The sequence below is a fragment of the Mauremys mutica genome, chromosome 9, assembly GCF_020497125.1.
Source record: "Mauremys mutica isolate MM-2020 ecotype Southern chromosome 9, ASM2049712v1, whole genome shotgun sequence".
Classification (NCBI taxonomy): Eukaryota; Metazoa; Chordata; order Testudines; family Geoemydidae; genus Mauremys; species Mauremys mutica.
The window spans coordinates 27,097,071-27,118,380 of NC_059080.1; the positions used below are offsets into that span (position 1 = coordinate 27,097,071).

Below are 21,310 nucleotides of genomic sequence, written 5' to 3' on the forward strand. Positions count from 1 at the left end.
CAGCCTGACAATTCACCTTTCAGTACGACCTGTTGTAGTCTCCCCTTTAACCAGTTCCTTATTCACCTTTCAATTTTCATATTGATCCCCATCTTTTCCAATTTAGCTAATAATTCCCCATGTGGAACCGTATCAAATGCCTTACTGAAATCGAGGTAAATTAGATCCACTGCATTTCCTTTGTCTAAAAAATCTGTTACCTTCTCAAAGAAGAAGATCAGGTTGGTTTGGCACGATCTACCTTTTGTAAAACCATGTTGTATTTTGTCCCAATTACCATTGACCTCAATGTCCTTGACCACTTTTTCCTTCAAAATTTTTTCCAAGACCTTGCATACTACAGATGTCAAACTGACAGGCCTGTAGTTGCCTGGATCACTTTTTTCCCCTTTAAAGATAGGAACTATGTTAGCAATTCTCCAGTCATATGGTACAACCCCCGAGTTTACAGATTCATTTAAAATTCTTGCTAATGTGCTTGCAATTTCATGTGCCAGTTCCTTTAATATTCTTGGATGGAGATTATCCGGGCCCCCTGATTTCGTCCCATTAAGCTGTTCAAGTTTGGCTTCTACCTTGGATGTGGTAATATCTACCTCCATATCCTCATTCCTATTTGTCATCCTACCATTATCCCTAAGCTCCTCATTAGCCTCATTAAAGACTGAGGCAAAGTATTTGTTTAGATATTGGGCCATGCCTAGATTATCCTTAACCTCTACTCCATCCTCAGTGTTTAGCGTTCCCACTTCTTTCTTTGTTTTCTTCTTATTTATATGGCTATCGAACCTTGTACTATTGGTTTTAATTCCCTTTGCAATTTTGTCAGCTTTCCATCTGCGCAGTTCTGAAGCTAAGAAGATGCAGAATGTAAACTTTTGTAGCAAGGCAATCACCTATGATCCTAACCTCTGCTACCTAGGAGTCATCCTTGATTGCATAAACAACATCTGAAGCAGGTGAGCCATAAAATAAAGAGTTGCATCAATATCATCCAAAAGCTAGCAGGCTCTAGCTGGGCTCAAAGGCTACAAATGGCAACGCTGGCTTTAGTTTATTCCATGGCTGAGTACTGCACACCTATCTGGGGAAGAAGTTTGTACACTGTCCCTTGATATTTAATTAATTGCAGCTTTGAGACTTGTGACTGGTACCCTGAAGTCCACTGTCTTGGCTTCCAGTCCTTGCAAACATCCTTCCTCCAACATCCTTGCTAACCAAAACCTCCCACGCCAAGAGAAACTTGTTAATCTGCCTTATACTCACCTTACGTTCCACTGACCTTTCTGGGCAGCTGGACAGGGTGTTCTGTCACCCAACTTCAACCCAGAAAACACTTACTGGATGCCTTATAGATTATCCCACCATCAGCTGCCTGGTTTCTTGCTCTGCCAAAGACAGCAGATGACCATAACTGTATTAGGATATTACATGGAAGATTCATGCATCTAATGCACAAATGGAGAATCAAGGATTCACCACAGTGTGAATATGGAGACCTCCAAACTATTGAACATCTTATGAACAAGTACCCCATCTTTTCATTTTCATGAGCATAGCAAAGCTGACTGCTGCATCCTCCTGAAGCCCACAAATGGATTTCAAACCTTTCTATGAACTTGTAAATGTTGCTACTTCCATACGAAAGAAGAAGGATATTGTATCTAATGAGAACCTGGAAATTAGTTGTTTCAGTCAGAATACTATCTGTACTATATACATTGGAGTTTAACTATTTGACAATTGCTTAATGTACCAGGCAAATGGGGCAAAAACTTAGCTCCAATTCTGTCCAAGACACCTCAACAAATCTCAAGGAAACAAGGATTAGTTCCATCTCTGGTAGTGCCCCATACCAGTTATGAACAGCCAGAACAATGTTCATAAAAAGACTGACAAGCTGGTTTCTCACTTGAGCTGCTGTTTTCACTATCATAAGGCATAGTACCTGTTTATGTACAAACTCCTGTTTCTCTGAATACAGGAGGAATCAAAGACAGGAGATAGTTTCTTAGCTTGCAGCTTCTAGCCCCCTTCAGCCAACACATGGCCCAATAAGCTCTGTCTCTAGGCTTTCCTCAGGGCCATGTTACCTGTGCTTGTTCAGGCTGTGTCTGGTCCTACTATCCTATTCTCAGTTCTTATACTGCGTTCATCACCATAGTATCTGACCACCTTCCTTGCTGCCTTGCCTCTCAGCATCTCTGGTCTTTCTACTGTCTCTCTCACAAACACATGAACCTTCACAAAACAATAGCTAGCGAAACCCCTCCTGAGATGGGGCTTTGTTTTTGGCAGTGACATGCCTGTGTTTGGGCTGGAGGATGCTATTGTCTCACCACCTGGTTCCACAAAGGAGCTTAATGGCATCTTACAACTCTCTTAAATGAAGTGTGGTGTTTACACACTGTGAAGTGGTCAGATAGGGCATAGCAGTCTCCATTCTTTCCTGGTGCCCCCAATTGACAGTCATTCCGGCCCTGCAGTAGTCTGCCCTTTCCATGATTCACCCCTACAACCAGGCCACACATTGATGTCCACTCCTTTCACGTTATACAAGGAGGCCAGTAATGGGCTAGCCCTCTGGGATAGGTGAGGGGCTCTGGGCCTCCCTATGGTCAGGGGTCTTGGGATCTTGACCCTTCTGTTTTTAGGGCTTTCTCTCATCTACATTCCCCATATCATGGGTTGACTTATGCCTTTAGCAACCCTAGGGGTACATAGGGGGACCAGGGCTCACCCTCTCCACTGGGTTCCAATCTAGGGCAGACTGGTAAGCAGCCAAGTTTTGCACTCCAAAGTGCTATCCTGCTGCCTCCCTGGATCATTTCCTACCAGTCCCCTCTTTTCACAATAGATAAAGTTAAGCCTTTAAATAACTGAAATCAAAGATAAACAGTCAGTCCTTCCAAGAGTCACCAGTCTCTTCTCTGTGGGTTTGGCCTAGTCACTATAGCCAGGTCTCAAGCAGCAGGAGCTCCTGTAGTGCTCCTTCCCAGAGCTCAGAGTGTAGCTCAGTACGTGTACACTGTCTGTCAGCTACTCAGCTGTTCCGCTTTCCTTTTAAGCTCCTTCTCTCTCCCATACATGCTTTGCAGGTGTGGCAGGATGGGACTGCCTGGGTCCAAAGTAACTATTTAACTGCTTCCTTTCTAGTTTGGGGTTTCTCTGTCTCTTTCTTTTTCTGTCTCTCTCACACATGCAGGTTTCAAAGCAGTTTAATCCAACTCATACCTATACCAGCACTGAATGGTGCTCAGTTGGCACCTCCCCCACAAGAAGAGAATCCCTCCACCTGTTGTGTTTAAAAGAATTCTGTTATTTTGAACTATGAAGAAGGGAATGCACCAGGCCAGCATGGCACAACTGGCCTCAAGTTATCGTGGTTTTTTTTTAAAATGTAAATGACCAAGCTCCAGATTAGTAGTAACATAAGACTCATGCCTCACAATGCATTCAAGGTATGTACCAATAATCTATTATTGCACACCAGAAAGTGCCCAGTTAAGGTCTCCCCATATATCTCCGAAAGGAATTTTAGTGTTACAAAAACAGGAAATGCATGGTTAAGGTGATGCTTCACACACAATACAGCAACATCCAGGTCTTGGCTAATGTGCTCAAGTGTGCCAATCAGTTTAGTGGGTAATCAAGCAAATTAATTGAACAATGATGTTATAAATATGCAGATTAAAATCTGTAAATCACCTTTGTGCAAAAAGAAAGTTAAAATCTTGCAATTCTTCTAAAATGATAAAACTTTCTGACATTTTTAATGTACTTTGACAGTTGGTCCTGAATTTAGGCTAACACATAAATTCTTAAGAAAAACAGCCAATGTAATATGATGACTATCAAAAGGTAATGAGCACAGAGTGTAATAATAAATTAAAATACCAAAAAAATTAAGTTATGTTGGTATTTTAATTTTTTAAAAATTCAGTGACAATAACAAATTAATGGCTAGAAGATGCAAAGGTATATCTCAAAGCACTGAAAAGTGAAATGTTGCACCTGTGATAAGCATGTCTATCGAAAGTCACAAAATGGTGGGTAGTCCAAGCAAGATGGTCTACTCAGAAGATTGTAGTGGTGAAGGATAAAGAGGATAATTGGAGCAGAGACTCTGTCATTGCTTTATGAAGTACTAACGCTTTCACAAGGAGAGTAGTTTGAAAAGGACTCTGTGATGAGTCAAGGAAATTAGATGGTGAAGTGACAAGGCTGCCCCAGCCTCTTTACAAGTCAATTAACATTGATAACCTCTTTCCACTCATTCAGTAACCTGAACTAGTCTTAAAATATTGTAAAATTATAAAAAATAACTAGTTAAGTATATCCCACAGATATTGTATTCATAATTATTGTTTCATACATTCAGCATAATTGCATAAATATATCATATATGTAAATAAAATTACTCTGTCATCTGTAGAGCTGAACAAATAAGTATTGTGAATTATTTATTTACATAATTGTAACTCTTTTCCTTATCTTGGATATTCCATAATCTTATAGTTTTCTAAAATGTATTTTGCATTTGATCTTTTGCTCAATAATTCCTACAAATAATTCTTGTGGTCCACAGATTGTGTGTGAGCAGTTCATTATGAGTACAGTATTCAAAATTTCAACTGTTTTGATTAGTTATTAGTTGGACATAGTCACATGGTTTGTTCCTGTTCCCAGATTGGATTAATTTAACTCTGAGAATCAGGAAGGATCCTTGTGTTTATGAATTCAAGATTCACTGTTGGTGAACATTTTCTGATATTGGCTTAAAATTAATTGTTTCTATGATCATCCCTGTAGTGTGAGGATATAAACACAAAGAAGAGCCATGCTTTAAGCAGCAAATAGAGAACTCCCTAACCAGAAAGTTCCTATGTTTATTAAGCTTCCTGCAACAACACATCCTGTTCTCTCCTTACTGATAATTGTAGAGAATCAGGAACTCTATAACCACTCCACATTTCCCTTTCTTTACAATAAAAGATTTAAACTTAAATTATAAACCAATGTATATATGCACAACTGTTCAAAATAAACTTCACATTTCTTAGAACTATTTACAGTTTTTACACTATGTCTCCTTATCAAGTCTGTAGTCTTCCAAACCATGTTCTCACTTTTGCACTTCTGATACCATGTAGTGTGAAGACAGACACAAAGAGCCATGCTTTAAGGAGCAACCTGAGTGCTCCCTAACCAGGAAGTTCCTTCGTTGATTAAGCTCCCCACTGCAACACTCTTTGGCAGCGGCTTATTATCGCCTAGGCCAACAAGGCCTAGGCCTAGGGCGGCAAATTTGCTGGTGCCCCCTCCCTAACTCCACCCCTGTTGTGTATTTGGTTGTCATGGTTTTGTTGCTATGGCAACTGAGTTAGATTATTATGGGTTAGCTCAACCGGTTTCAACCGGCTGAGAAGCTCTCTGTAGATATGTAAATAAAATGGAGGTTTTGGTTAGCTGCCTGCTCTCTGGCCTCAAGTGATTGCTTCCTACACCGGCTGCCCCAAGGATATAACACTGGCGACGAGGATGGGATCCTGGTGCTGCTCCAGTAACAGAAGGAAGTAGAAGTTAAGGTAAAGACCAAACAAAGAAAAAAAGCTGCTTGTTTGCACTGACTGTGAAAGTGAAACTAAAAATCATGGCTACTCTGACCAGGTCCCTGGAGCCTTTTGATGAGAATACAGAGCAGTGGCATGTGTATACTGAGCGTTTTGAGCTTTTTTTTATTGCAAATGACATTACAGAAGCGAAGAAGGTGCCAATATTCTTAAGTGTTCTAGGGGCTAAAACCTACTCCCTGCTACACAGCTTACTACACCCTGTTAAGCCAGCAACTAAATCTTACAGTGACATTGTGGAAATCCTGGGGTCTCATTTCTCCCCAAAACCACTGGTAATTGCTGAAAGATATAGGTTCCACAAAAGAGACCAAAAGGAAGATGAAACAGTTGTACAATTTGTAGCCATTTTTAAAAAGCTAGCAGAACACTGTGAATTTAAAGAAATGTTACATGATGCCCTGCGTGACAGGTTAGTGTGTGGCCTGTACAGTGAAGCTATACGGAAGCGCCTACTGACAGAGGCTCAGCTTACATTACAGAAGGCTGTTGATATTGCTGTCTCCATGGAACTGGCTACAAGGGAGGCACAATACATCGGTGCACCCCCTAGGGTGCAAAAAGTGTCACAAGAACCGACCCACAAAACTGTGCAGATTCAAGAATGTTACCGCTGTGGTAAGCCGGGTCACCAGGCATCAGAATGCTGGTGTAAGGACCTGGTGTGTCGACACTGTGGCAAAAAGGGACACATTGAGTGTGCCTGTAAACAAAAGAAAAAGAGGCCTGTGGTCTGGCCGACAAAAGGAACCCTGCATACCCTAGAGCAGACCCAGGATGATCAAGGTGATACCTCATCGCAAGAGGAAGTGCCACTGCATGTTTTGTCTTTACAGCATCTTCCGCTTAAGGCAACAAAATATACGGGAGAAGCTGTGCCTATGCTGGGCACTATTGATGTTACACGTTGACTTTGCTGGCCCCCTTGAAGGAAGCATGTTCTTGGTGGCAATAGATGCCCATTCTAAATGGCCAGAAGTCTCTGTAATGCAGTCCACTTCTGCAGAGAGTACTATCCAAAAACTACGAGGACTCTTTAGTCGTTTTGGTCTGCCAGAACAACTTGTGAGCGACAACGGACCGCAGTTCGTTTCTCAGGAGTTTCAAAATTTTATGAAGGCAAATGAGATACCCCTTTGCCCAGCACGAGCTGATACCACCTCCTCACCTGTTCGTGCTGCGGACCCTGAGCCCCTAGTGCTTTCGGGTGCAATAACACCAGTAGTTCGCTGTAATCCACCTAGAGACAGAAGGCCTCCTCATCGGCTGGATCTTTAGCTAGGGCGAACCCACGGTTATGGGGCAAAATAATCCCCAGGGTTTAGCCGGGAATGGAGGCAGTCTACCCTCCTTCTCTAGTCTAGTGTGTGTTTTATTTAGGGGATGTTCATATTAGGAATATGTTGTGTATTTGGTTGTCATGGTTTTGTTGCTATGGCAACTGAGTTAGATTATTATGGGTTAGCTCAACCGGTTTCAACCGGCTGAGAAGCTCTCTGTAGATATGTAAATAAAATGGAGGTTTTGGTTAGCTGCCTGCTCTCTGGCCTCAAGTGATTGCTTCCTACACCGGCTGCCCCAAGGATATAACAACCCCTTCCTCAAATCCCCGGCCCGCCTCCTCCCCCAGGCACACCGTGCTTCCCTCCTTCCATCTCCCTCCCAGGCTTGCCACGCGAAAGCGCTGGGAGGGAGAAGCGAGTAGCAGCACTCGGAGGAGGCGGAGCAGAGGTGAGCTGGGGCCCGCGGGTGTGGGAAGTAACCTGGGGAGGGGGCCGGGAATCGCTCCCCGCCCTCAGCTCCAAATTGAAGCCAATAGGAGTTAGGAGGCTGGCCCCCCTCTCCCCCTCCCCCCTTTGATGCTCAGCACCTTGCAGGAATGGTCTCTTACTCAGGCACATATATCTTCAACAACAAGAAGAGGGCGAGTGTTCCCTACACTAGGGGGGGTTCGAACTAAGGTATGCAAGTTCAGCGCGCGTAGCTGAACTCAAAGTACCTTAGTTCGAAGTACTTACCCGTCCTCACGGCGCGGGATCGACGTCCGCGGCTCCCCCGTCGACTCTGCCACCGCTGTTCGCGGTGGTGGAGTTCCAGAGTCGACGGGAGCGCGTTCGGAGTTCGATATATCGCGTCTAGACGCGATATGTCGAACTCCGAGAAGTCGATCGCTACCCGTCGATCCGGGCGGGTAGTATGGACGTACCCTTAGAACAAATATTTTCAGAATTTATTTGCAGTATTATGATGTTTAGATGTTGCTTGTGATTATTAGGATTGGGAGCACTGGCTGTTGGGAGTCTGAAAGGACAGGAAACAGGAAGGAGGGGAGAGGAGTTGAGGCAGAGTGAGAGTTACAGAGGTGCAGCAGCAGCTTGGTAAAGACATTTCCACTTTAAAAATAAAGTCCTGTAGAAGTTTGTTAGTACCTTGCCTGGTTGATACAACAAGTATTCACCTAGCTCTAGTATATTACACATTTTAAATAAAATTAGAGTTAAAAGAAGTCTTTCAATGTACAACTATTGATAATATCACAACTACAAAAAACAGTACAGGGAATACTGCAGAGGAGGTTCAGATGCCATGATTGTTTGAAGGATACAGACAAAATCTTGAACTCATATATTGTCAGGCAAGTAACACAGAAATTGATTTTTTTCTTTTTAAAAAGTGTAATCATATAGTCATAATTCAGCACCTATAGGGCCAAAATTCAGCCCGGGTGCAATTACACTGGGAAGTAATTTGGCCTGTATGGATTATGGGCCAATCCTATCCTTCTCCTGAGTTAGTCTACCTAGAGTGAAAGTGGCCGCACTGCAAAATAACATTATCAGCATGTCTGAAAATCATGAGCTCCCATTAATAATCACTGAAAAGTATGAAATTTCACCACAGTGTTCAGCTATGCAGTCATTTGACTTCCATTAACATTGGAACAGCAAGGGCTAAAAACTGCTTTGCATCTCTGGTCATCCAAGGGTAAATCATGCCCACCTGTCGGCAGGGAAGGGATAGGATTGGCCCATAACCAAATACAGGCCAAATTACCTTCAATGTGATTGCACCGAGGATGAACTCAAGTCTTGGCAGGTAAGTGAAGGAGGAAGTGCTTTTAAAATATATTTTAAATGTCCTTGCGATTTTTACCTTGGCATGTCCATTCTATTAGCTGTGTTGGGGTTTTTTTTCTCTTTTTCTTTGTAAAACCTTTGCAGTTCACCTTCAGTGTCTGCTGTCTGGCTGAAACTCTGTGCAGCAAGTCAAAAATATTCCCATAATAATTTGTAGGAACTCAAGATAGGCTGAAGTAGACCCTGGCTAGCAAAATGATGGCTTGATACTAGTTGCAATGAAGACTCATGAGTTTTTAAGAGTCTATTACCTAGCTTTTATATTTTGAATTAAAGTGCAATTAAACTGTTTCCCTTGCCTAGAAGTTTTTGAAGGTCTCTATCTGCTCCAGTAGGTGTCTCTGTTTAGTTGTAAAGTTTTTCCTCCACTGTAATGATCAAATCCACAAATTTCTGACTTCAACTATTCAGAATTTTATTTCACTCCAAACTAGATATTGCGGCCTGATTCACTCTTTGGGCTGTGACAGGCCATTAACCTTTCCCTCTAGTCCCTTTAAAAGATTTAGAATAGAGGCAGAACTTCATTCTGCATTTCTCAACTATCAACCTGTCAGCCAAGAGTGACAGTTCAGTGATCCTTTCCGCTTCTTTATTACAGTAAGGGGAGAGAAACGTAAATTAGTACTGGGTCATCAACTTCAAAGGAACTACTCTAGTGTACATCAGGATTTCTGGTCAGCTTTCTATATTAGCTGCTTGCACCAGTGACTCCGGTTAAACCACTGTTTAATAAAATTTGAACATACTTTACAACAGCTTTAAAATTCTCCTTTATGCCAATGTGTTCTGAATTCCCTGCGTTCTGCTCTACATCATGAGATTGGGCCTCTTTCTCAGAAGGCACAGAAGTGACAGCTTCTGCTGAGAGATCCTGCATATTTGTAGAGGTCTGAAACAATGACAGGGATATCTCAAAACTGATTTGAATATTAATTTGAACATATATTTATTTTTATGTAATAAATGCTTAATTATCTAATGTATTCATACTGGGTCACTGCAGTTTTCAAGAGTATTTGGAATTAACTTATTTTGGGAAGAAAAAGGAATTGTCACAAAAGCCACAAAAAGCTGTTTCTCCAAGATTTTTTCTCATATGCTCTGCTTCATTCCCAAAGAGAGCACTTCCTTCTCTTTAGCGTGTGACCAAGCTTTGCAAAGGTGTCTGATATTGGTCTCCACCTTAAAACTCTTTGGGCAAATATCATGGCCTTCAGTGGAGTGGCATTAGAGACTAATTTGGCACAGTAAACTTGTTATATAAATTCATACTAGCTCAGGTTGTAACACAATATTATTTATGGTACTTTTGTTGGTTTTATGTCATATCTAAATCCAGTTTTATATTCCGAAGAGTCAAATTCAGACCCACTGTAAGCAGGGCTAACTCCTTTTGTCCTATGATTGTAAAACAAATAATCAGAGGCAAGGAAACACAAAATGAAGCAGCACTCTGTTCTGTATGGTTCCCAACCTCATATAGGGACAGGCTGTGAGCTGTCTTACACAGCCACACATGGGAATAAAGGGATATAAAGAATTTCCTTATTTCTTTGCTTCAGCTACATGAAATGCAGACAGCAGTGTGGGGGGAGAGCCTAACCTTTTGTACAAGATGAAGTCCACTGGTGTTCAAACAAATATTTAGTCCCCAGATCTCAATACATCTGTTTTTTAGATAGAGATGCGGCTTAATTGGTCTGTGCTCAGAGACCATCACCACTCTCTAGCTTCAGAAAAGGGAAGATTTTTTTTCCCTCTCACTAGATGCAAAATTCTTCTCTGTGGCCTGCCTAGATTCACAAACCTACTTTAGCACCTAACTTCCTTTCAAATCAATGAGAGTTAAGCACCTAAGTTGCTGTGTGAATCTGGCCTTTAGATTCACAGGCAACCAGCAAACCATGTAGGAAGAGCAAAAGATTTATGTCAAGATCCAGGGCACACTTAAAACCACTCCTGCTCCCACAGAAGGCAGTGGGAGTGTTGCCATTGATCTTAATGGGAGTAAGATCAAGTCTTTGGTTTATGATTATAGACTACATATATATAACATAAACTAAAACTGAATGCAACTATTTTAATTTTCCTTTATTTTGTATCTTCAGTTTGTTGTGAAATACACAGTAAATGATGAAGGGAGGGGAATAGCCTAACATGAAGACCCCATATGTATATATATTACATTAGCAGCACAGAGATAACTCTTAGCTCTGAGCGCTTTATACAAATAAAATAGGTGTTGCTTTGGTGGCAGCATAAAACATTTACTTCCCCCCCAGAATGAAAATACTGATTCCCTTGTTTTGGCTGCGGTTTTGGTCTTCCGAGAGAAGGATAATTAAACACTTCAACAACTGATTAGTAGTGAAAACAAAAATAGCATGGATTTTAGATGAATGACATGGGAATAGATAATATGTAATAACTACTGGTTATTAATAACAACAACAATAATAATTAATAAGCATACAGCCCTAAGAAACAATGTGAAAGAACAGGTAGAGAACCTGTGATATGTGTTTCCTTGAACACTGGGATTAAGTGATTGCCATTAACTCTGTACACAGCAGCTGTTGGGTGGAGGCCCTAGGAACAGCTATGCAGAAAGAGAATGAATTCCTTTGCAGTGCAATTGTTTAGATTGATATTCTATTGTTTTAAAACTGTTTATAAAGAACTTTAATTGGCTTGATGAATTTTTCTAGAGGGTGATTGTTAGTGGCACTGATATGTGTTCCATTGATATTTAATTGTGTATAAACTACATTCATATAACAGAATAGCCTAAGGATGGGGGCCTTTTAACTCTTTATGAAATATGCGAGTAGCAAGTATATTTTTGACCAGGAGCAACATCTGTAAATTTAAAAAGAAACTGTCACACTGGAGTACATTTTAAAAGAAAGCACTTCCAAGGTGTAAATCCTGTTGCTTCTTCATTTGCAACATCTGTAAAATCCCCACTTGCTTTTCCATCCCTCCTGCTGAAATCCTCATCCGTTCTTTGGTTCTCTCTCCTCGAAACTCCTGTAACTTCTTCCTGCCTGGACTCCCCAGTTCTTTCCCCTCCATTCTAATCTCAATGCTACTGCCAAGAGCAGCTTTCAATCTTTCTGCCCTACTGATTTTCCTTCATTTCTCATTCCCCATTGCCATTCCTCAAATCTCTGCTCTGGGATACTCTCAGTCAGATTCAGATAAGCCTTCTCTGTGTACCCAGCTTGTAGGATCTGCACCACTACATCTCTGTTCCCGTCTGTTACTGGACACCCCAGCCCACTTCTTATGCTCTCTTTGAGTCTTTTGGGGTCTGATCCTGCTCCATAGAAATCAATGGGAGTTTTTACCATTAACTGAAATGGAAATAGGAGTAGAAGGCCCTTTATCTCCCTCACCCATTCCTGAATTTGTGCCTTCTTTTATGCCATGTCTTAGGGTTGAAAGAGCCACCTCGTTCACCTTTCCCAGTCTCCTTTCTTAAAAAGTTCTGGAGACCCATCTATTCATGAAACATTCCTGATACAGAGATGAGCCCTGCTGTGCATCTGTTCTGTATTTTATTTTCCTCTCTTTACACCTGTGCTTTATTGTAAGTTGTTTGGAGCCGGGAGCCCCCTTTGAATAGCACGGTGTTAGCAAATATCTTCAAGAACAGCAAAGGGGAAACAGAAAATTACTGACTGCAAAATTGATGTAATGCAATGCAACAACTGTATACAAAAGCAGTGTAATGCAATGACCATATACAAAAGCAATACACACTCTCCCTCTTCTTGTTGTTGAAGATATATGTGCCTGAGTAAGAGACCATTCCTGCAAGGTGCTGAGCATCAAAGGGGGGAGGGGGGCCAGCCTCCTAACTCCTATTGGCTTCAATTTGGAGCTAAGGTTACTCAGCCCTTCCCAAGAAGAACTAGTGTCTTGCAAAATTGGGTTTTAGGATTCTTCCTCTCACAGCTCTTCTTTCAGCTGAACACTGTAATTAATTTATAATTCAATGTTGATTGTGCTGTATTACTGGGCATTGTGAAATGATTACAATGTAAGAAGTCCTGACTTTACTTAAGGATGATGAAGTAGGAGTGGCTGTAAAGAAGAAAGACCTATTTAAACAAGCATATATACTTAAAAATGAATCCACTTGGGGTTCGGTTTTCATTTCTGTTACTCACCCGTGCATCATGGTGCATTTTAAAAAATCTGCTCCTGTGCATCCAAAGCTAGGAATTGTAGTGGTTAGGTTTCAAGATTCATGCCATATTTTAAAAAAGGATGTGGTCTCGATTTAGAAAATGTGTCTGTGGCTTTTGTTCTTTTTTTATTTTTGTTTACAAGTAGGGCTCAGGCACTAGGGATTTGTCCTATTTTGTGGCTGCTGCATTGTTAATTAGTGGGGGTAATTTGTGTCTGCAACGAAGGCTTTTGATTTTTTTTTAAAACATGGTCTCTGCATGCAAAATGTGCCTGGGTCCTGGCCACCTCTGCTACCCGGGGGCTCCGGCAGCGGGGCTCTGGCGGCAATTGAAAGGGCCTGAGGTTCCAGCCGCTGCTGATAGCCCCAGGCCCTTTAAATTGCTGCCTGGGGAAGATGGTCTGGTACGCCGTACCGGCTTTTGCCAGCTTATTTTCACCTCTGTCATGCCCCCACTTCTATTCTTGCAGCTCTGCAAATACAGCAGGATTGTGTACCCTGGGCTTGCAATGCTAATCATGACAGTAGTGCAGAGCCATGCAGACTCCATGCTTCTGTCAGAGATGGCAGACAGTGAGAAGGACCACACGGGTTTGTGAGATTTAGGAAAAAAGGTGCAAAAATTATGTATAATTTTACATATGGGATACGTATAAAATTAGGGGAGAGTGAACACTGCACTATGTGAAGTTGATCCCTGTGCGACCCATTTTAACCCCAACAATAATACAGTATGGTGGACGGTGGCGAGTTGCACAATGGGATACCTCTCCATGGTGCACCACACTCTGGATCGATACAAGCATTTCTGGCGAGTACGCTCAGCACCGACACAAGGAGTCTAGTAGGCATGTGCACATGACATACTAACTGTGTTGATTCTATGATGACATAACTTTAATTAACATAAGTTTGAAGTGTAGATATGGCCTTAGGTATATGAAATGTGTCGGAGTGGTAACAGGAAAAGTATGAGAATAGGCCAAGATTCATACAGGTGTTTAGGCTCCTGCTTTTGTGGAACCAGGCCTACTGCACTCTAAAGGCTCAGGAACAAAGAGGCACATAAGAAGAGCCCAATATCATTTATTTCTTTTTTTTTTTTAATTTCATGACTTGAGGGTGTATAACTCATGATTTTGGAATTCTTGTGGTTGTCAATCTTGAGATTGTAGATGTGTGTTCATTATGTTGTGAAGGCCAAAACAATAACTGAGTTAAAAAAAGAATTAGATATGTTCATGGAGGATAGGTCCATCAGTGGCTATTAGCCAAGATGATCAGGGATGCAACCATTGTTCTGGATGTTCCTAAACCTCTGACTGCCAGATGCTGGGAGTGGAAAACGGGATGGATCACTTGAATATTGTTCTGTTCATTCCCTCTGAAGCATCTGGCACTGGCCAGTGTCGGAAGATGGGATACTGGGCTAGATGGACCAGAAGATTTTTGCCCTTGAGAAGGATGTAATATGAGATAGTACACTGCCCTTATTGAATATTTGAGAATCAAGTTCTACGCACAATCAATGACATGTGAAAAAGCACTAAGGGCTGGATTGAGAGGCAAAATAACAGTTGTAAAAGGCAATCCCCATTGGTGGATCAAATGCAAATGAAGTTTTGACACCAGGCTAGGAAATCAGTCAGACTGGAAGTCACATGAGCCAACAGAATAAACTTGTAGTATAAAACTAAGAAGAAAAAGTTAGAATTAAAAATTCCAAATTAAAAATCACAGTAAAAAACATAGCAAGTGCGATACTAGAAACACGTCATTGCTAAAAGTACTAGCAACTATTTACTTATAAATATTTGATGAGTGTTTGTTATTAAAATAAAATTAAATGGCACAATGACATGCATCTGCACAACGATAACAAAGGCAAATGATGAAGCGGAAAGAGTAATAAAAGTAACATTTTAAAAGGAGCAAAACAGTGTGTAAATGGATTACATTTAAAGAAGGGAGCGCAACTCAGGGACTCACAGCAGCTGATAAAGCAAATTTGTGAACTGTTATGAGACTTCGTGTAGACGTATAATCTCATAAGGGATTCTTTTAAATACCCAGAATGTGTGACACATAGTTCTTGAGGGGGAATACGTAAAATATTTCGCTGGCTCAAGTCTCCTGTAGCCACTCAGCACGTTATAACAGATAGAGAGGAGCTGCCATGCCTAGGCAGTGGGATGCCTTTAAGAACCCAGACCTGGGAAGCCCATGCTGAGAGGTAGTGTCCTGTGAGAGGGGAAATAAAAAAGCCCCTCTGCCCCCCACCCCTTTTTTTGCAAACACGGCGGGTGGCTCATCTCAGCACGGGGGTAACTGTCAGGGCTGCCCAGAGTGGGGGGCAAAGGAGCCAATTTGCCCTGGGCCCCGGGCTCCGCAGGGGGCCCCAAGAGAACAGCTGAGGCTCCCGCCTCCGCCCCTCTCCTGGAGCCCTAGCACATCAAGCGCCGAGTCTCCGCCGGGGCCACTGAGCCCCGCCCCGCTCAGAGCCGCGTTGTCAGGGGGCGGGGCTGGGAGCTCCGGGCTGAGCTCAGCTGCCTCCGCTCCGCGTGAGCTCCCAACCCCGCCCCCTCCCCACGCGGCTCGGAGCGGGGCAGAGCTCAGGCCCCGCCGGGGACACGCTGAAGCTGTCGGGCGAGGCGCTGAGACTCCGGGTGAGGAGGGAGCCGGGGGTAAGAGGCTGGGGCCGGGGCCGGAGCCGGAGGGGTTGGCTAAGGGGCAGGGAGCCCTGGGGACACTCAGGGCACAGGCAGGGGGCAGAGGTTGGGGGAGCGGTCAGGGGGCAGGGAATGGGGGGGTTGGATTGTGGGTGTTCTGGGGGGGTGGATAGGGTCAGGGCCACCCAGAGGGGGCGGGGCAAGAGGGCGCAGGAGCTTCTTCGCTCCCAGTCTTCGCCAGCGGGGGGTCCTTCCGCTCCGGGGCGGAAGGACCCCCCCACTGGTGAATTACCGCCGAAGCGGGACCCGCCGCTGACATGCAGCCCGATCTTCGGCGGCAATTCGGCGGCGGGGGGCCCTTCCGTTCCGGGACCCGCCGCCGAAGTGCCCCGAACTCCGGGCTGCACTTCGGCGGCGGGTCCCGCTTTGGCGGTAATTCGGCGGCGGGGGGCTCCCGCCGCGGGTCTTCGGGGCACTTCGGCGGCGGGTCCCCGAACGGAAGGGCCCCCCACCACTGAAGACCCCGGGCCCCTGGAATCCTCTGGGCGGCCCTGGTAACTGTTACCCGCTCCCCGTCCCCCTGGGCTTACCCCAGCTCCTACCCCCCATCCCTGATTTTGCCCCTCAGCTGCCTCTGCCTTCAGCTGCTTGACCCCCCGCCCCCGACAGTACACTTCCGCCCCCTGCTCAGACCCTGCCCATCCCCCCCTCCGATTTGCCACCTTTGAACCCCTCTACAGCAGCAGAATCTGAGTCCAAGGCAGGGCAGAGTGAGGGCAGCGGCTTCAGCAGATGTTACTGAGCATGCCCAGTGTGTGAGCATGCGCAGTACACCCTAGGCGGCACATTCGGACGGGGCTGAGTTTCTGACGCTGCCCGGGTGGGCGGGGCTGAGCGGCCCCACCCCTTCGCGCTGTCCGGGGACCGGGCTGCCCGCGCTCACTGCCCCAGCTCCGGCTGCTCCCCCAGCGCACACCCAGCACGAGGCGCCCGCGTCCCAGCCGCTCCGCTCAGGATGGTTATCCGCGTCTACATCGCCTCCTCCTCCGGCTCCACGGCGGTAAGGAGCAGCCCGCGCCTCGCCTCGCCCCCTCGCTGTCCCCGGCGGCGGGGGGCGGCGGAGGAGCCGGGGCGAAGTTGCAAATGTTCCTCCAGCAAAATCCCTCTTCGCTCCCCTCTGCAGGGGCGGCGAGTTGGGGCACTGCGGGCAGTTTGGGGACGTTTTCAGGTGGTGGTGTTAGTGCCTGTGGGTTGAGCCCGGATTGTACATCTGTCTGCAGGCGCGGGGAGGCGAGGAGAGGGTTACACATCTGGCTGGGGATGGGGGGGGGGCTATTACACATCTGTACAGGGGTGTTGGAAAAATGTGTGTGTGTGTGTAGGGGGGGCGAGAGCCATTGAACCAAACTGTAAAGCCTGTATGTGATGGAAACAACTTCAAGCGGGGGGGCGGCGGCAGCACCCCCATCACCTATGCAGGCTGGGGGGAAGAGGAGAGGATTACACATCTGGCTGGGGGAAGTGGAGAGGAGAGGATTACGTGTGTCTGCGGTCTGCGGAGGGAGGAGAGAGTTACACATCTGGCTGGGTGGAGGAGGAGAGGGTTCTATTTTGAGACTGGGGGCCAAATCATGAGAAGCCCACAGCATGTGTGTGCCCAACTTCTGCTGCAGAGGTGGCCCTGTATCTCTGTGATGCCTGAGTTCTTATCTCTCTGGTTGCTTGCTCTGGGGTTTTTCCTCTTCTAGAGAGATCCGAAGACTTGCAGTCCAAATGCGTCAGTGAAAGAGGAAACATGGTTGCACAAGTGGCTTCCGTGTTTGTGTGTGTGTGTGTGTGTAAGAGAGAGAGAGAGATGAAGCTGTGGCTGAAAGTGCTCTGGATATTTTAATACATACTAACAGCTTAGGGTGACCAGACAGCAAGTGTGAAAAATGGGGATGAGGGTGGGGGTAATAGGAGCCTATATAAGAAAAATACCCCAAAATCAGGACTGTCCTTATAAAATTGGGACAGCTGGTCACCCTGTAACAGCTACTTAAAGCTGCTCATCTGGAAACATGATAAAGAGGGTGAAACCTGAATGGTGGCTATGATAAATGTGCAAATGTATGTTACCTTCCCTGAGAGGCAGAGTTGGGAAAGTTGAGGTCTTCTATGGGTAAATATCTACTTCCCAGTTTCTCTCTCTACACTCCCAGTCATCCATCTGTGTTTGCTTCCTCACTGGACCTTTCCTCACAAGCCCCAGGCCAGTGGCAGCACATCTCCTGCTTTATACCTGAAAAAAGGTCATGGGTGACGGTTGATACCTTTGTTTTCTGAAAGTGCTGTTACTTCCTAAAACTAAATTCTTTCCATCTAAAAGATATGTATTTTTTGTTTTGTTTCTGGAGAGAGAATCTAAAAGGTTAGTGGATTTTTTACTTTTCCCTCAAAGAGATAAAATTATACACATTTAGCAATATTTCGCCCTTTTCTTCTCTCAACCTCCCTAGGAAATCCAAATATCTGCTGCTTAGTCCAGCAGCAGTTTTGCATTGTTGAAATTCCTGTAATGTAATCATAGTGGAGCTTCTAAGTCCTTTTAAGCATTATAATAAACTCTGTATGAGACTTGAGGCAAGAGAGAGGGATCAGACAGTTGGATTGTGTTTTTATTCTGGCCATGAAATGGAATACTCCTTTCCCCTTTTCTGCCACATTCCAGGCTTATCCCTTAGGACAAGCCCAGTTATTTATAAGTGGGTAAACTATGCCTGCAGGCAGGTCCCCTTCTAAGCAGGAGTCACCTCACTCACCACTCTGGAGTATGGAATGCTTGATTAATAATTAAAGAAACATTTTCAGACCACCCCCACCCCAGGTCTTGTTCTAAATGTGAGGAGCAGCCTGTGCTTGAAGGTGTCCTGTGTTTACTGTCGCTGGTCACTGACAATAAAGCATTATTTCCTTTGCGATTTAGGAGTTTGCTACATGACTTTTAATCTGACTTTCCACCACTCACTCCCAAATACTCTTCTTAAAGAATTTCAGTGGAATAGCACATTTTCACAAGCAGCCTCCAGCTGCTGGAATGTTCAGGCAAACCACAATGTTTATTCCTAAAGCTAGAGACAGTTGATCCTGTCACTGTTCTGTTTCAATTACTTTATTTCTGCTATGCCAAGTGATTAATGATGATGCTGGAAATATGTCTGGCTGCTGCTGTAGTGGTTTGAGTTTATTACTGTACTACTATGGAAACACTGAATTTTGAATCCTACACACTGAAACTTGTTCTATGATCAATCGCAAACAACAAAGTTTAAAAACAAATACACACAACTTTTTTGCTTAGGGATGGATAGTTATTGGTTCAATTCTTCCTGAAGCTGGTAGTGACTAAAAGATATGGACACCTGACACTGTTTTGATTGTCTCTTTTAAAGATAGTCTGTCTCAGTCCAGACCATAATCGACTTCATAAAAATGATCAACATACTTAGGCCTGATCAACACTTGGAAGGTCTAGCCAACTGGCAAAGTGCTCCTAGTGTGGATGCAGTTTATACAAGCAAACCAGTGCTTTTGCTGGTAAGGCTTATTCCAGCTCTCTTTTCCCCCCCTGCGCAGCTAAAGTACAGTTGTGCCGGTATAACTGCATCTACACAAGGGGCCTTAGTGACTTCTGCTGTCTGATAATTGAAGTCAAAAGGCAAGGAGACTAAACTAAATTAACCTTTCCTTGTAATTGTTGGGCAGTGTAGTTTGGTTTGCAATGCTGTCAAGCTAGATGGAAATCATTTTCAGAGGACTATGCAAAATATACAGTGTATGGGGAAATAACATCCCTGTTCCACTGAATTTTTGCCTCTCCAGTTCCATGGGTTATATGCAAATACGAGAAATTTAAATACTATGATGGGTGAATTAGAGCAGTGCTTCTCAACCGGGAGTGCATGTACTCCTGGGGGAAAATGGAGGTCTTCCAGGGGGCACATCAACTCATCTAGATATTTGCCTAGTTTTACAACAGGCTACATGAAAAGCACTAGCGAAGTCAGTACAATCACTTGTTTATACTGCTCTATATAGTATACACTGAAATATATGTACAGTATTTATATTCCAGTTGATTTATTTTATAATTATGTGAGACAAATGAGAAAGTAAGCAATTTTTTAGTAATAGTGTGCAGTGACACTTGTGTATTTTTATATCTGATTTTGAAAGCAAGTAGTTTTTAAGTGAGGTGAAACTTGGGGGTACACAAGACAAATCAGACTCCTGAAAAGGGTACAGTAGCCTGGAAAAGTTGAGAGCCATTGAATGAGAGAGCCTGGCATTAAATGAGGATATTGCTATAATCATGGAAACTGGGAATGAGGATATTCGATGGGACAAAATATATAGCAGAGGTGGCCAGGCTCTGTCGTATGCAGCTCTGAGCTGCATACGACAATCTTCAGAAGTTCGAGAGTTGAGGGGGCGCTTGCCAGGACTGGGGCTTCTGCCCCATGGGAGGCACTTGCTCGGGCTTGGGGCTTCAGCCCCACTCCTGCTGAAGCCCTGAACCCCAGCAGGTGCACCCTGCAGGGCTGAATCCCTGAGACCCCCCACCCTCCTGTTGGGCAGAAGCCCCTCCCCCATCACCCCACTGCAAGGCAGAGGTCCTGAGACCTGCCCTCCCCTCTCCAGTCTGGTAGGTGGAAAATGGAAGGGGTTGTGGGGAGCCCCGTAAGCTGCACTTTAACTGTAAAAGAGTCACCTGTGGCTTGCGAGTCACAGTTTGGCCACCCTTGATATATAGGAATGACACAGTAGGGTGTGCTGTTGGGGATTTGGCACTGTATAAAGGGGTATAGCAGTACAAGTATGCTACTGAACACCTGACCAGGATGGTGACTGTAATTGTGAAATGCTAAGGGCCCTTAGAGAAATGCAATAATAATGGGTGATTTCAACTATCATCATGCTGACTGGGTAAATATCATCTCAAGGCATGATGTCTAGAAATGTTATCTCCATACCATAAATGCCTGAATCGTGGAGCTAGTTTGGAACCCACAAGGGGAGAGGCAATTCTTGATTTAGTCCTAAGTGGAGCACAGGATCTGGTCCAAGAGGAACTTTTAGCTGAACCACTCGATAATAGTGACCATAATGTAATTAAATGTAGCATCCTTGCAACGGGGAAGATACTAAAAAATCCCACCACAGTAACATTTAACATGAAAGGGGGGAGCTACACAAGAATGAGGACACTAGTTAGACTGAAATTAAAAAGAGCAGGCCCAAGGCGTGCAAGCAGTATGAGGACTACTTAAAAACACCAGAATAGAGGCTTAGACTTTGACTGTCTTTTTGTATTTGGGTTATACATTAAAGGACCAAATGAATACCACCATGGCTAAACAGCAGAGTAAATAGGTCGTTAGAGGCACAAAGGCATCTTTTAAAATTTGGAAGTAGATGCTAATTTTGAATATAGAAAGATGCACAAATTCTGTCTAGTAAAATGTAAAATATAATAAGGCAGGCCAGGAAAGAATCTGAGAAGCAACTTAAAGATGCAAAAACTAACAGTAAAATATTTGTAAGTACATCAGAAGCAAGAAACCTGACAGGCAGGGTTGACTCCAGATGACAAAGGTATTAAAGGAGCACTCGAAGCAGATAAGACCATTGCGG

General features: G+C 44.2%; 1 protein-coding gene across 1 annotated transcript in view; it reads left to right on the top strand.

The window, feature by feature from the left end:
• Positions 1 to 16,520: 16,520 nt before the first annotated feature.
• SH3BGRL (SH3 domain binding glutamate rich protein like) overlaps positions 16,521 to 21,310 on the top strand; it is a 59,789-nt gene continuing 54,999 nt past the window's right edge. The window contains exon 1 of the mRNA XM_045030913.1: positions 16,521 to 16,697. Within this exon, the coding sequence (XP_044886848.1) occupies positions 16,653 to 16,697 (45 nt within the window). The 5' untranslated portion in view covers positions 16,521 to 16,652. The remainder of the gene's footprint in view (positions 16,698 to 21,310) is intronic.